We start from the raw sequence: 13,041 nt of genomic DNA, 5'->3' as shown, positions 1-13,041 counted from the left end.
GAGAATCAGCCGTGGGAAGCAAATCCAGACAGTTTGACTCTGTTTGGTCTCAGCATCGTGCTATTCTGCCCTCCTGATGGTAATAATAATCACTGATGCTCATCATTTACTATGTAATTCTTTTTTTTTTTTAAATATATTTTATTGATTTTTTACAGAGAGGAAGGGAGAGGGATAGAGAGTTAGAAACATCGATCAGCTGTCTCCTGCACACCCCCTACTTGGGATGTGCCCACAACCAAGGTACATGCTCTTGACTGGAACCGAACCTGGGACCTTCAGTCCGTAGGCTGACGCTCTATCCACTGAGCCAAACCGGTCAGGGCTACTATGTAATTCTTATAACAACTCTTATGAGGTAAAAACAGTTCTTTCTTACAGTTGAGGAAACTGAAGTTTAGAGAGGTTAAGTCACTAAGCAAGATAACTTACTAATCAGTGGTAGAATTGGGATTTTAACTCAGGCACTCTAACCACTGTCTGTCCACTTCCACCTAATGGGAATAAGGTGCATTTGATATAAAGTACTGTGTTCATGGTTGACTATAAGTAAGGGAAAATATATTTGAGGAATTATTATCATAGTTAATATGAAGGTGATAAAAACTTGCTTTTATCCTTTCAGGATGGAACAAAAGTAGGACTTTTAAAATGTTGCCCAGTAAGAAGAGAAGAACTGCAGTGACTGAGTTCCCACAGCATCAGGGCAACATGGAGGAAGATGACTTAGACCTCGAGTCAGCTGTTAAACCAGAATCTGACCAGGTTAAAGACTTGGGGTCAGCGTCACTGTCCTGGGGTCGAAGTCATGGTAGTGCAGCTGGTCTCGAAGTTGAATCTGTGCAGGATGCAGGAAATCAGCTTGGTGTGGAAGATCCATCTTTGAATTCCAGGGTACTCACCCAGGACACAAATGCAACAGTTGTAGAAGCGGTTAACGTGGCCATCTCAAAGGGAATCACCCTACCTTCCTTGGAGTCTTCCCAGCCCCTTAACACACACATTGATAAAGAAAAACTCCATGCCACTGGCTTAAAGAGAGGGAAGAAAACGACACTCAGGCCCAAGCCAGTTACCCAAGAAGACAGAGGTGATCATCTTATCACCCAGGAGCCTTTTCCAGGAGAGCCTAGTGAAGAAGTCAAGGAAGAGGGAGGTAAGATATGCATGGTCTTTAGGCTTAATATTTTCCTTGTCAGCGGTTTGGCATTGTCTTTGCCTTTGCTACTGCACTCCTGTCAGTGCCTTTACAAAATGTAGTTTTTCTGAAAGGGGATCTTGATTTGGCATGGAATTGGAATCGCAGAGTTCCGAAGGTCAGCAGTGAGCTTTATGAATGGGTGGAGGTTTTCTTATCCCCTCCCATTCCTTAAATCTTCTGTGTCCTTTTCTTTCCTTTCTCTATCCTTTCTTGTCTGGAGGTATGAACTGTGTATAGCTTTTGGTGATTTGGTGCATATCTATGAAGTGGGGCTTGTGGAGGAGGGTCAGTGGCTTAGAGACTCCTGCCTGGGACATTGGGAAAGGCTTTACCTAACCCTTAGGACTTGAAGGATGAGTTGCAGTTTGACAGAATGATGGCATGGGGTTTCATAGGCCAACAGGAGTCCGCTCAGAGGTCAGAGGCAGAAGAGGATGGTGATATTGCTTGGAAGAAGTGGTGAGAGATGACTTCAGAGTGGTAGATTGTGCTTAGGTTGTGAAGGGTTTTATTTTCTATGCTCAGGTGTTTGAACTTTTCCTGTAGGTGACAGCTAATCCTATATAATAAAAGGCTAATATGCAAATCAACCGAATGACGGAATGATGCGCACTGACCACCAGAGGGCAGACGCTCAACGCAGGAGCTGCCCCCTGGTGGTCAGTGTGCCCACAGGGGAGCGCTGCTCAGCCAGAAGCCCTGAGCCAGGCTCATGGCTGGTGAGTGCAGTGCGGTGGTGGGAGCCTCTCCCGCCTCCTTAGCTACTGCGGGCTTAGGACCTAAGCTGTCAGTTGGACATCCCCTGAGGGCTCCTGGACTGCGAGAGGGCACAGGCTGGACTGAGGGGACCCCCCCCCCCAAGTGCATGAATTTCATGCACCAGGCCTCTGAGTCTATAATAATAAAAGCATAATATGCTAATTAGACCAGACGACCTTCTGGATGAAGCCAGGACTGCAAGGGAAGCCCAGGTCCCGGGTGCCAGAGGGAAGCCAGTGCTGGCAGCCAGGGGAAGGAAGGCCTATCTTGCATGAATTTTGTGCATCAGGCCTCTAGTAGGAAATAAATGCATAGCTCTCAGTATAATAGAGCTAGAAAGACCTTAGCAATTATCTACTTCAATTCCCTGACATTATAGATGAGTGAATTGGATGTGAGCATATTTCAATATCATTTCAATATTTTTCTTAGGACACTGTCTTTAAGAGAGAGGAATGCCTGTATAGTATATGCATCATTAACAAAGTTATCTACCTAAAAAGGACTTTATAACAAGATCCTGATTTCTACAATAGAGTATGACTAAGAATGGTGAAAGTGTGAAGCAGTGTTTGTAATTCTTCCAGGAAAACCTCTGATGCATTCTGGAGAAGAGATGCCTTTATTGCCATCAGGCAGCCACTCTGTAAAACTAGGAGCCCAGCCTAGGAAATCATCTCAGCCAGATGTCTGTGCCTCTCCTCAAGGAAAGCCATTCAGGACTTCAGATCACCAGGCTGAGGAAGAGATAGAGGATGATGGACTCTTTATTCCAATGGGTAGGCTCTCTCTTTTTTTTTTTTTTAAGTTAGTCCTCTTTATTGAAGTGTAATATGCAGAAAACTGCACGTATCCTAAGATATAAAAGATTATTGAATTTTCAGAGTTTGAATACACCTATATAACCAGCAACCAGATCAAGAAAAGAATATTACTGCCCTGGCTCAGTGGCTCAGTTGGTTGGAGTGTCAGCCCATACACCAAATGTTTCCAGTTCCATTCCCTATCAGGGCCCATGCCTGAGTTGTAGGTTTGGTCCCCAATTGGAGCGTGTATGGGAGGCAGCTGATTGATATTTCTCTCTCACATTGATGTTTTTTTTTTTCTCTCTCTCTCCCTTTCTCTCTCTAAAAATAGATGAACATTTCCTTGGAACATTCCCATTTAAAAAAAGGAAACAGGATATTACCTGTACCCAAAAGTACTCCCTTTAAGTTATTACCAACACCTTACCTCTGGGTAACCATTATCCTGACTTCCAGCAGCATAGATTGGTTCATCTGTTTTGTACTTTGTATGAATGGAATATTAAGTACGTTTTGTGACTGCCTTTTTTCACTTAACTATATATTTATGAAATTGGTCCACATTGTTTTATGTATTTGTAGATTGTTCATTTTCTTTGCTATATAGTATTCTGTTGTTGAACATTCTACATTTTCTTTATCCATTCAACTCTTGCCCTGGTCAGTGTGGCTCCGTTGGTTGGAGTCCTGGTCTGGTACATACAGAAGACAACCAATCGATGTTTCTCTCTCACACTGATGTCTCTCTCTCTCTCTCTCTCTCTCTCTCTCTCTCTCTCTCTAAAATAAAAGCAAAAAAAAAAATTCTCTTTATTGATTTTTTTTTTTTTTTTTACAGAGAGGAAGGGAGAGGGATAGAGAGTTAGAAACACCGATGAGAGAGAAACATCGATCAGCTGCCTCCTGCACATCCTCTACTGGGGATGTGCCCGCAGGGGACGGTGGGCAGGTGGCTTTGCCCGGGCTGCAGCCGCAGATGCTGGCGCACGGGATCACAGGGCGGGCAGCTTCTCTGTCTCCCAGGCCACAGCCAGCCGCAGGTGCTGGTGCCTGGGACTGCGGGGTGGGCAGCTTCTCCGTCTCCCAGGCTGCAGCCAGCTGCAGGCGCTGGTGCCTGGGACCACCGGCAGGTGGCTTCGCCCGGGCCTGGCTTTGTCAGGAAGGATGTGCGGATGGTCGTCGGGAAAACGTCTGGTCTAATTAGCATATTACCCTTTTATTAGTATAGATAGATTGCAGATTACTTTGTAGGTTAGAAGTGGTGATAGTGAACATCCATGTCTCATTTCTGAACTTGGGGAAGGTGTTCAGTGTTTCTCCATCATGTATGACAATAGTTGTAGGCTTTTTATTTCTTTAATTTTTAAAACATTTTTAATTTTAGAGAGAGAGTAAGGGGGAGAGACAGAAACATCGATTTGTTGTTTTACTTATGTATTCATTGGTTGATTTGTATTTTCTGTTTGTTAATCCTCACACAAAGATATTTTTTCCATTAATTTTTAGAGATGATGGAACGGAGGAGGGTGTGTGGAGAGGGAGGGAGAGATGGGGGAAGAGAGAGAGAGAGAGAGAGAGAGAGACATCGATGTGAGAGAGATACATCAATTGGTTGCCTCCTGAGCGCACCCCAACTGGGGCCAGGGGTCAAACCTACAACCCCGATATGTGCCCTTGACTGGGAATTAAACCTGAGACCCTCTGGTGCACAGGCCAACGTTCTAACCATTGAGTGACGCTGGCCAGGGCAGGAAGTTTTTTCTTTTTCTGGTTATATTTGTGCTCCTTTCTTGTAGAATAGAGATACTTGGTATCTTATTTTTGTGTGTGTACCTTTTTTATTTGTATAATTCAGAGTGGAGTTTTTATAGGTTTGCTCTTTGTTTTTCTCTTTTCTAGACTGAATAGTAATTATGATAAATTACATTTATATAATGTTTCATTGATTATACAGCACTTTGATATATATTATTTAACTTAATCCACGTGGCATCCCTGATGGGCAGATATCTATATTTTATAAAAGAAAAAAACGAGACTGTTGCCAAGGTTACCCTGTTAAGTTATAGGACTGGGCCACAAACCGAGGGTTTCCGGTGCATTATCTGGGCAATATGGAGTAATAATTGAGACTGCTGATTCTAGAGCTGGACTGCTTGGCTTCAAAACATGGCTCTGTCATTACTGGCTCTTCGGAAAGTTTCTCATCTCTTAGCCTCTGTTTCTCCACCTGTACAGTGGAAAAAGAATAGTCTCTATTTCACAAGGAGTATTAGTTATGAGGAGTACGTGAATTAATACATATAAAGTGTGTAGAAGACTCTCTGACATAAAGTAAATATTCCGTGAAAGTCAGGTATTATTACTATGGCAGTTCCACCACCTCCACCATTACCACCTCCGCCATTGCCACCTCCGCCATTGCCACCTCCGCCATTACCACCTCCGCCACATCATAATCTTTGGTTTCCCGGGCCGGACAGCTGGCCGCTTGTTTCTCTTTACAACGCTGCCTTTTGGGGTTAAGTTTGGGGAGAGTTACTTTGGAGATTCTGGTGATGTTCTTGGTTTATTTGCAGAAGAGCAAGACAGTGAAGAAAGTGAGAAAAGGCAGAAAAAGAAAAAGGGTACCAAGAGGAAACGAGATGGAAGGGGTCAAGAAGAAGGGACTTTGGCTTATGACCCAAAACTGGATGATATGCTTGACCGTACCTTAGAGGATGGCGCCAAACAGCACAATCTGACAGCAGTCAATGTGCGAAACATCCTTCACGTGAGTAAGACTGGGACAGCTGTGTAATTGGAATGGAAATTTTTTATGGGAAGCAAATAAAAGTACTCAGGAAATTCTTGACTCTTGGTATGTGAATTACTAATTTTGTGAGTTACCTGTGGCGAAACATTTTACATTTCAAGATAGATTTCTCTTTGCACTCAGCACACATCTGAAATCTGAACAAATGTTAAAGAAGAACTTAACTGGGAAGATAAACTGTTCCTCTGCTGCCTTCACTGATTCGATTGTTTACTGTATTATTTATTAGATTTGATGATGATAATGTTTTTACTGGATTTACTCTTTTGTAGGTTAATATGCCTGAAAAGATGCCCAGTTAACATGTTTATAGTACTTTGCACATATGCAAATACTGTTCTTCAATATGTAGCAACACAGCTATTTATAAAACTTTTGTTTATTAGTTTCTCCTAAGCATATAGTTACCTCAGAATTTCCTTTTTTTAAAAAAAATATTTTTATTGATTTCAGAGAGGAAGAGAGAGGGATAGAGAGATAGAAACATCAATGAGAGAGAATCATTGGTTGGCTGCCTCCTGTATGCCCCCTATTGGGGGGGATTGAGCCCGCAACCCGGGCATGTGCCCTTGGCTGGAATCCAACCTGGGACCCTTCAGTCTGCAGGCTGATGCTCTGTCCACTGAGCAAAACCAGCTAGGGCAGAATTTCTTTTTATGTAAGCCATTCTTATTCCCTGTAGCAGCTAATAAGCTGTTAAATTGCTTGAAGCTGTGTGTTTTTATGCAAAACTTGCTTCTTTGCTTTTAGTTGCCTTGCATTACCCTAATCTGAAGCTGTTTGAGTATATAGCTCTCATTTGTCTCTACATATGCTTAGCAGAATTACAGAGAGATGAGTGTTATCGAGTGACACATCTTTGTTGCATAATGTGAAATTTCATCTTTCTGCAGGAAGTAATCACAAATGAACATGTGGTAGCGATGATGAAAGCAGCCATCAGTGAGACTGAAGATATGCCCATGTTTGTGAGTATTTGATTGTCATTTTTTTAATGTCATGGAACAGAGCTACCTGTAAACTGGCTAAGTGTAGGAGGCCACTTTGGAATCTGTAAATAGTTTGGCATTTGGGGGCAAAGTTAGCATCCTAAAATTTAAGAATTATACGATGATTTTTATTGACTCTTCTCATTTTCCCCTCTTTAGGAACCCAAAATGACACGCTCTAAACTTAAGGAAGTGGTGGAGAAAGGAGTGGTGGGTGTTCTGTTTTTTCTTTATTGTTTACTTAGGTTGGTAAATAATATCTAATTTCAGGTTATTTGTAGAGAAAAAAAATACAGAGATTATTGTGGTCTGAGTTTGCCTTCTTAATGAAAGATTTGTAAAAGACAAGTAAAGGTAGAATATATGAAATCATCAGCATAGTTTATTTTTATTTTAGTTGATGTGGAAATAGTGCAGTTTTGGACTTAGTAGGTAGTAGATAACCATTTAGAGTTGCTGAAAGCAACAAGAGGTCAGTTCTATTCATGTTATATGTGGCAGGGTTTAGTATTTCTCATAGTGTGTCCTGGGGACCACTTGTGTCAATATCACCCTGGTGTGGGTTCTCTCAGGAGTCTTATTAAAAATTCACGTTCTTGGGTTCACCTCAGACCTACATATCAGGACCCATGAGTAGGGCCTGGGATTATGTATCCTTGAAAACACACTAGTTTGTTCTTTTGCACACTGAAGTTTGAGAACCACTTGAAGACTTCTGAAGTGTTTTGGTATAGCAAGGTCTTTGATGCTTGGAACCACATTACATCCTGCTTAACAAACACTTGTCCAGTTTGTGGTTACCTTCTGTGACAAGGCAAGTGATAGTCTGAGGGAGTCCGTTCTATCTCTGATAGTGAGGAAGATGGACCCGAAATACATATTGCAGTTTTTATCTTTTTCCAGCTCTGTTCCTTGCAACCCTGTAGAAGAAATGTCTGTTCCTCTTCCATAAGACCTTTCCTCTAGTTGAAGAAAACTAGCATCTCTTGTTGTAACATTCTTTTCTTGCTAAACGTCCCCAATATTTTATTGGTCTTTATGTGACATGGCTTTGAGTATTTTTATCAATCACCCTTTTCTTCTGAATGTACCTAGTTTGTCTGTATCCTTTTAAAAGTATGCCCGAAGTGGAATCTACTGGTCCAGATGTGTTTTAACTAGTACAGGTTAAAGTTAGGCTATCCCCTCAATGTTCCAGATACCATATTTCTTTTTTTTAAAATATATTTTATTGATTTTTCACAGAGAGGGATAGAGAGTTAGAAACATTGATGAGAGAGAAACATCGATCAGCTGCCTCTTGCACACCCCCTACTGGGGATGTGCCCGCAACCAAGGTACATGCCCTTGACCGGAATCGAACCTGGGACCCTTGAGTCCGCAGGCTGACGCTCTATCCACTGAGCCAAACCGGTTTCGGCAGATACCATATTTCTTTTGATGCAGTCTGAGGTTTGCTTTTTGACAGCCACATCATATTTTTTAATTTAATCAACTAACCCTGTTGCATTAAGTGAACTATCATCTTCAGGAAGTACACAAATGAACATGTAGCTATAATGAAAGCAGCCATCAGAGAGACAGAAGTTACATGAAGTCTACCTGACATATGGGGTGTAATTGATATTCTTTCCATGTTTGATTTGGAATAAAAGGCCAAGGAGATCCAAATCAGCTTCTGGATTATGCTTACCAGCCACGAATATAGGTGTAGAGAAGTTGAACAACCCAAGACTATAGTTTATGTGGAAGAGCAGGATTAGAGTTCCTCTGCTTCTTAATGCTTAGTAGACTAACTCCGATACACTTCCAGATGCTGCTTTGCCTTCATGATGTATTTGGGAATAGGGGAACTGATTGGTTCAGAAACAAACATGAGAAAGGGTGTGGCCCTGAATCACATCATCCCCTTTACATTTTGTGCGGGCCTACCTACACAGAGCTCGATAAGTGGCTAGGACAAGGCAGGGCTGAAATGTGGAAAACCTGAGGCTCCTTAGAGATAGAACCTAGTGGCCTGTTGGATTTTGTTCATAAAATGATTTTGATTGGGTCACAAGTAAATAGTCAAGAAATTACCTACTCCAATGGCATTTTGTCAGCACTATGTAGGAGCTTTAAAAAAATTATTTTAAAATCTTTTTCCTCCAACTCTACTGTTTTAAAACATGAAAAAAGTTGCAAGAGTTTTAGTGAATCCATATTCCATCTAGATTTAACAATTGTAAAATTTTGCCATATTTGCTTTATAACTCTATCTATTGTTTGTTCCTATACTATTTGAAAATAAGTTGTGGACAATTTGACACTTCACTCCAAATCCTTTCATAAGACCTTTCGTTGCCCTGTCCAGTTTGGCTCAGTGGATAGAGCATCAGCCTGCGGACTGAAGGGTCCCGGGTTTGATTCAGGTCGGGGGCACATGCCTGGGTTGCGGGCTTGATCCCCAGTAGGGGGCGTGTAGGAGGCAGCTGATCAATGATTCTCTCTCATCATTGATGTTTCGGTCTCCCTCTCCCTTCCTCTCTGAAATCAATAAAAATGTATCTTAAAAAAAAAGATCTTTTCGTGGCTGGCTTTTTGGAGGCATTCTAATGGTAGATTTATGTAATGTGACTAAAAAAAATACTGATATCAAAAGGCTACTGTCACTTATAATATTGTAGTTTACAAGTAGTTTTCACATTCATTATTTCATGTGAACCTAAGCTGTGATATAAAGTAGACAAGACAGATACAGAGTCTTACCTGGTTTAAGGCAGAAATGCTGATGATGGAAATAGTTTTCTTACCTTTTCTGCTGTCAAGCTGTGACAAATATTTGAGAGTATACTCTCAGGGATAATCAGTACCCTTAGCTCAGGGCAGCTCCATGGTAGGTAAATGGCTCTTTGTAATCGTAAAGAGAAAGTAAAAATGAAAAACAGTCTTTTCCAGTCAAGAGAACTTAATTACTTATATTCTTTGTTGGTAGGTAATTCCAACATGGAATATTTCACCAATTAAGAAGGCCAATGAAATTAAGGTAAACTTGGAAGAGGTAATTCTTACTCTTTTTCAGAAAGACTTCATCAGTTTTGAAACCTAAGTACTTTTTATTTGTTAACATTTTTGGGGCTTTTAACTTAAACGTTTAAAATTCCAGCTTTAATTTTTCTTCTATTAATTGCTGGGTTTGATTCTCTTGCTAGTATTGCTAGTAGTCTCTTTAACGCCTGCTTCTTGTTACTTGCTTTTAGCTCATTGTGCTCTTAGGATTTTTTCCCCTCCTGCTTTGTCTTTTCCCCCTTATTTTCCAAATACATATGGTTTATATTTCCTATTTACTTCATTTCTTTCTGTAATTGTATTTATGAAGCCTCCTCAGTTTGTGGATATCAACCTTGAAGAAGATGATTCCTCAGATGAAGAGTACCAGCCAGATGATGAAGAAGAAGATGAGACTGCTGAAGAGGTCAGTGGTGACCCTGTGAGTGTTGATAATATAGAAAAAAATTTAGCTCAATAAGGCAGAGTGTATTTTCTTGCTTTGTAATGTCACCTGTTCTATAGAGAGGATTGAGACACCGTTGTTTTTTCTACTCACTTTGCATAAATCCAAGTCTGAGAGGTATTGTCACACTCTTAATTTTGTCACATCTTGTATTATGAAATATATATAACACAGAGCTGTACATACAGTAAAAATATACAGCCTAATTATAAAGCTAATTCTCATGAAACTTCTCCAAAGTCATTAAATATAATATTGCCAAGATACCTCTTATTTGCCCTTCATGATCATAATCATTTCTCTTCCCCTAAAGATAACCATTATCCTGACTTTTTGGATTACTTCCTTGTTGTTTTGATTTAATATTTTTATTAATTTCAGAGAGGGAGAGAGAGATAGAAACATCAATGCTGAGAGAGAATCATTGATTGGCTGCCTCCTGCACACCCCACACGGGATTGAACCCGCAACTCGGGCATATGCCCCTGGCCAGAATTGAACCCGGGACCCTTCAGTCTGCAGGCTGAGGCTCTATCCATTGAGCCAAACTGGCTAGGGCTTCTTGTTTTTCCTTATAGTTATGTCACCTAAAATTGCAGCTCTACACATTATAGTTCAATTACTGTTTTTAAACTTTATAAATGGACCCGTAGTGCATGTATTCTTTTTTTTTTTTTTTTGGTAGAAAAGCAAGCAAGAATTTATTGACTGCAGCAAAAACACACTTAGGACAGTGAAGCAGCAACAGGAGAGCCCAGGCTGGGCTGCTTTGGCTCACTAGGAAGTCAGAGAAAAGGGGCCTTGGAGACAGGTTCAGGGAGTTAGCCCTGGAAGAGGTGCTCTGCCCATTTCTCCCCTGGTCACAAGTCTCCTGGGGCCCCTTGGGGTTTGGGAGATACATACCTGTTGGGGAAGGAGAGGGTGGAGGGAATGGCATGGTCATACTCCCTGAAGGGAGAGGGTCTGTATTCTTTTGTGTTTGACTTTTTTAACATTAATCCTTTGAGATTCATCTATCTTGTTTCTTTTAGCTATAGTAATACTCTATTTCTGTTTTGGTAATATTCTATTTCTAAATGTGTTGTTTGACTTGTTTATAAAAGGATCTTTGATGAATGCCTTACAATTTTACAAAGTTTGCATTGCTGATGAGCATATTGATCTGATGATCTCTGTTCCTACCTTCACAATATTAAGCTTCTACTTTAAAGTATTTTCTCTTACTCTAATGCAATGATAATTTGTGATTTCATTCTCTTGTGATACTTCATACTCAGTGGAATAAGGTAGAGGCATAAATGTAAAAGTGAACCGGATATGTTTTGTAGAGTTTGTTGGAAAGTGATGTTGAAAGCACTGCTTCGTCTCCACGTGGGGCAAAGAAATCCAGACTGAGGCAGTCTTCTGAGATGAATGAAACAGATGAAGAGAATGGCATATTATCAGAGGTAAATCTGCATCTACAAAAGCGATAATATAGAAAAAAATTATCGTGTGACTTCTTGTGTGAATTCTGAACTATTACCCTTTGCCAAACATGAATCAAGATCAATAATCATGCCAGGATCTTCCTGGAATTTTTAACTGGTTATTATAACTGTTTCAATTCCAAAGTCTCTTAACTCAATGAACATTTTAACAGAAAACTGAACCCAGTGATAGTGAAAGAGCTTTTGTGATGTCTCATTAAGGGGCCAAATAAGAGTGACTAACAGAGTTTCTTCTTTCCTACCCTTCTCTTTTTATACCAGTTTTCTAATATTGTCCTAAAGCCATTTTTATAACATTTCCCACTTTTGATAACCTAAGTAGCATCCTGTTGGTTTTATTGGAAATAGCATGAAACCTAATTAAATTAATATACTTGACAGAGTCTTTGTTTTTATGTACCTCTATCATGTCTATCTAGATGGGTCCAGAAAGATCATTAGTATATGAAAGATATACCTCCCTCTCTCAGCTTCTTTTCCCCCCTCTCTCCTTCCATCCCTTCCATTTATTTTTTAATGTGCTTGCATCTTTTAATCAGGCTGAGAAAATTGCCACACCTGCCATCAGGCACATCAGTGCTGAGGTAGTACCCATGGGGCCTCCACCCCCCCCAAAGCCCAAACAGACCAGAGATAGTACTTTCATGGAGAAGTTGCATGCTGTGGATGAGGAACTGGCATCTAGTCCAGTCTGCATGGATTCTTTCCAGGTAAATATAATGCTAATCGCTCAGAGCCCTGGCTGGTGTGACTTATTGGTTAGAGTGTCTCTCCATGCACCAAAAGGTCAAAGGTTCTATTCCCGGTTCAGGGCACATACCGGGGTTGTAGGTTTGATCCCCAGCCCTGGTCTGGGCATGTGCAGGAGGCACCATATTGATGTGTCTTTCTCACATTGATGGATATTTCTCCCTCTCTCTCCCTCCCTCCTTCTCTCCTTCCCTCCGTCCTTCCCTTCCACTCTCTCTAAAAATCAGTGGAAAAAATATCCTCGGGTGAGGATTAACAACAACGAATTTTTTAAAAAAATAATAAATCACTGAGAAAGTCAAATGGAGTAATTTATTTGTTGCTTATGTTGGGAAGAGAGAAGGGATGATATTAAATTCTGATATGATAAGTAAAAGTTATGAAATTGTAGGTTTTTGATATTCTATTTTATTTGTACTATTTTATTGTGAGCATAGCAGCTCCTAAGGAAGGAATAAGGTATGTGAAAGAAAGCATTTTTAAATGTGAAACATAGCCCTAACCAGTTTGGCTCAGTGGATAGAGCGTTGGCCCATGGACTGAAGGGTCCTACGTTCAATTCCAGTTAAGGGCACATACTTTGGTTACAGCTTGATCCTTGGCCCTGGTCTGGGTGCATGTGGGAGGCAACCAAATGATGTGTCTCTCTCACATCAGTGTTTCTCTCTCTCTGTCTCTCCCTCTCTCTTCCACTCTCTTTCAAAAAATCAGTGGAAAGATGTTCTCAGGTGAGGATTA

At 40.7% G+C, this 13,041-nt stretch overlaps 1 protein-coding gene across 1 annotated transcript in view; it reads left to right on the top strand.

Moving 5' to 3' along the window:
• GON4L (gon-4 like) overlaps positions 1-13,041 on the top strand; it is a 49,013-nt gene that overhangs the window by 2,136 nt on the left and 33,836 nt on the right. Inside the window, exons 2-10 of the mRNA XM_054712314.1 lie at positions 626-1,156; positions 2,548-2,739; positions 5,346-5,539; positions 6,475-6,549; positions 6,730-6,780; positions 9,545-9,595; positions 9,929-10,024; positions 11,392-11,511; positions 12,093-12,263. Of these exons, the coding sequence (XP_054568289.1) occupies positions 652-1,156; positions 2,548-2,739; positions 5,346-5,539; positions 6,475-6,549; positions 6,730-6,780; positions 9,545-9,595; positions 9,929-10,024; positions 11,392-11,511; positions 12,093-12,263 (1,455 nt within the window). The 5' untranslated portion in view covers positions 626-651. The remainder of the gene's footprint in view (positions 1-625; positions 1,157-2,547; positions 2,740-5,345; positions 5,540-6,474; positions 6,550-6,729; positions 6,781-9,544; positions 9,596-9,928; positions 10,025-11,391; positions 11,512-12,092; positions 12,264-13,041) is intronic.

This window comes from Eptesicus fuscus, chromosome 22, assembly GCF_027574615.1.
Source record: "Eptesicus fuscus isolate TK198812 chromosome 22, DD_ASM_mEF_20220401, whole genome shotgun sequence".
NCBI lineage: Eukaryota > Metazoa > Chordata > Mammalia > Chiroptera > Vespertilionidae > Eptesicus > Eptesicus fuscus.
This window is presented reverse-complemented; position numbering and strand designations above follow the sequence as displayed.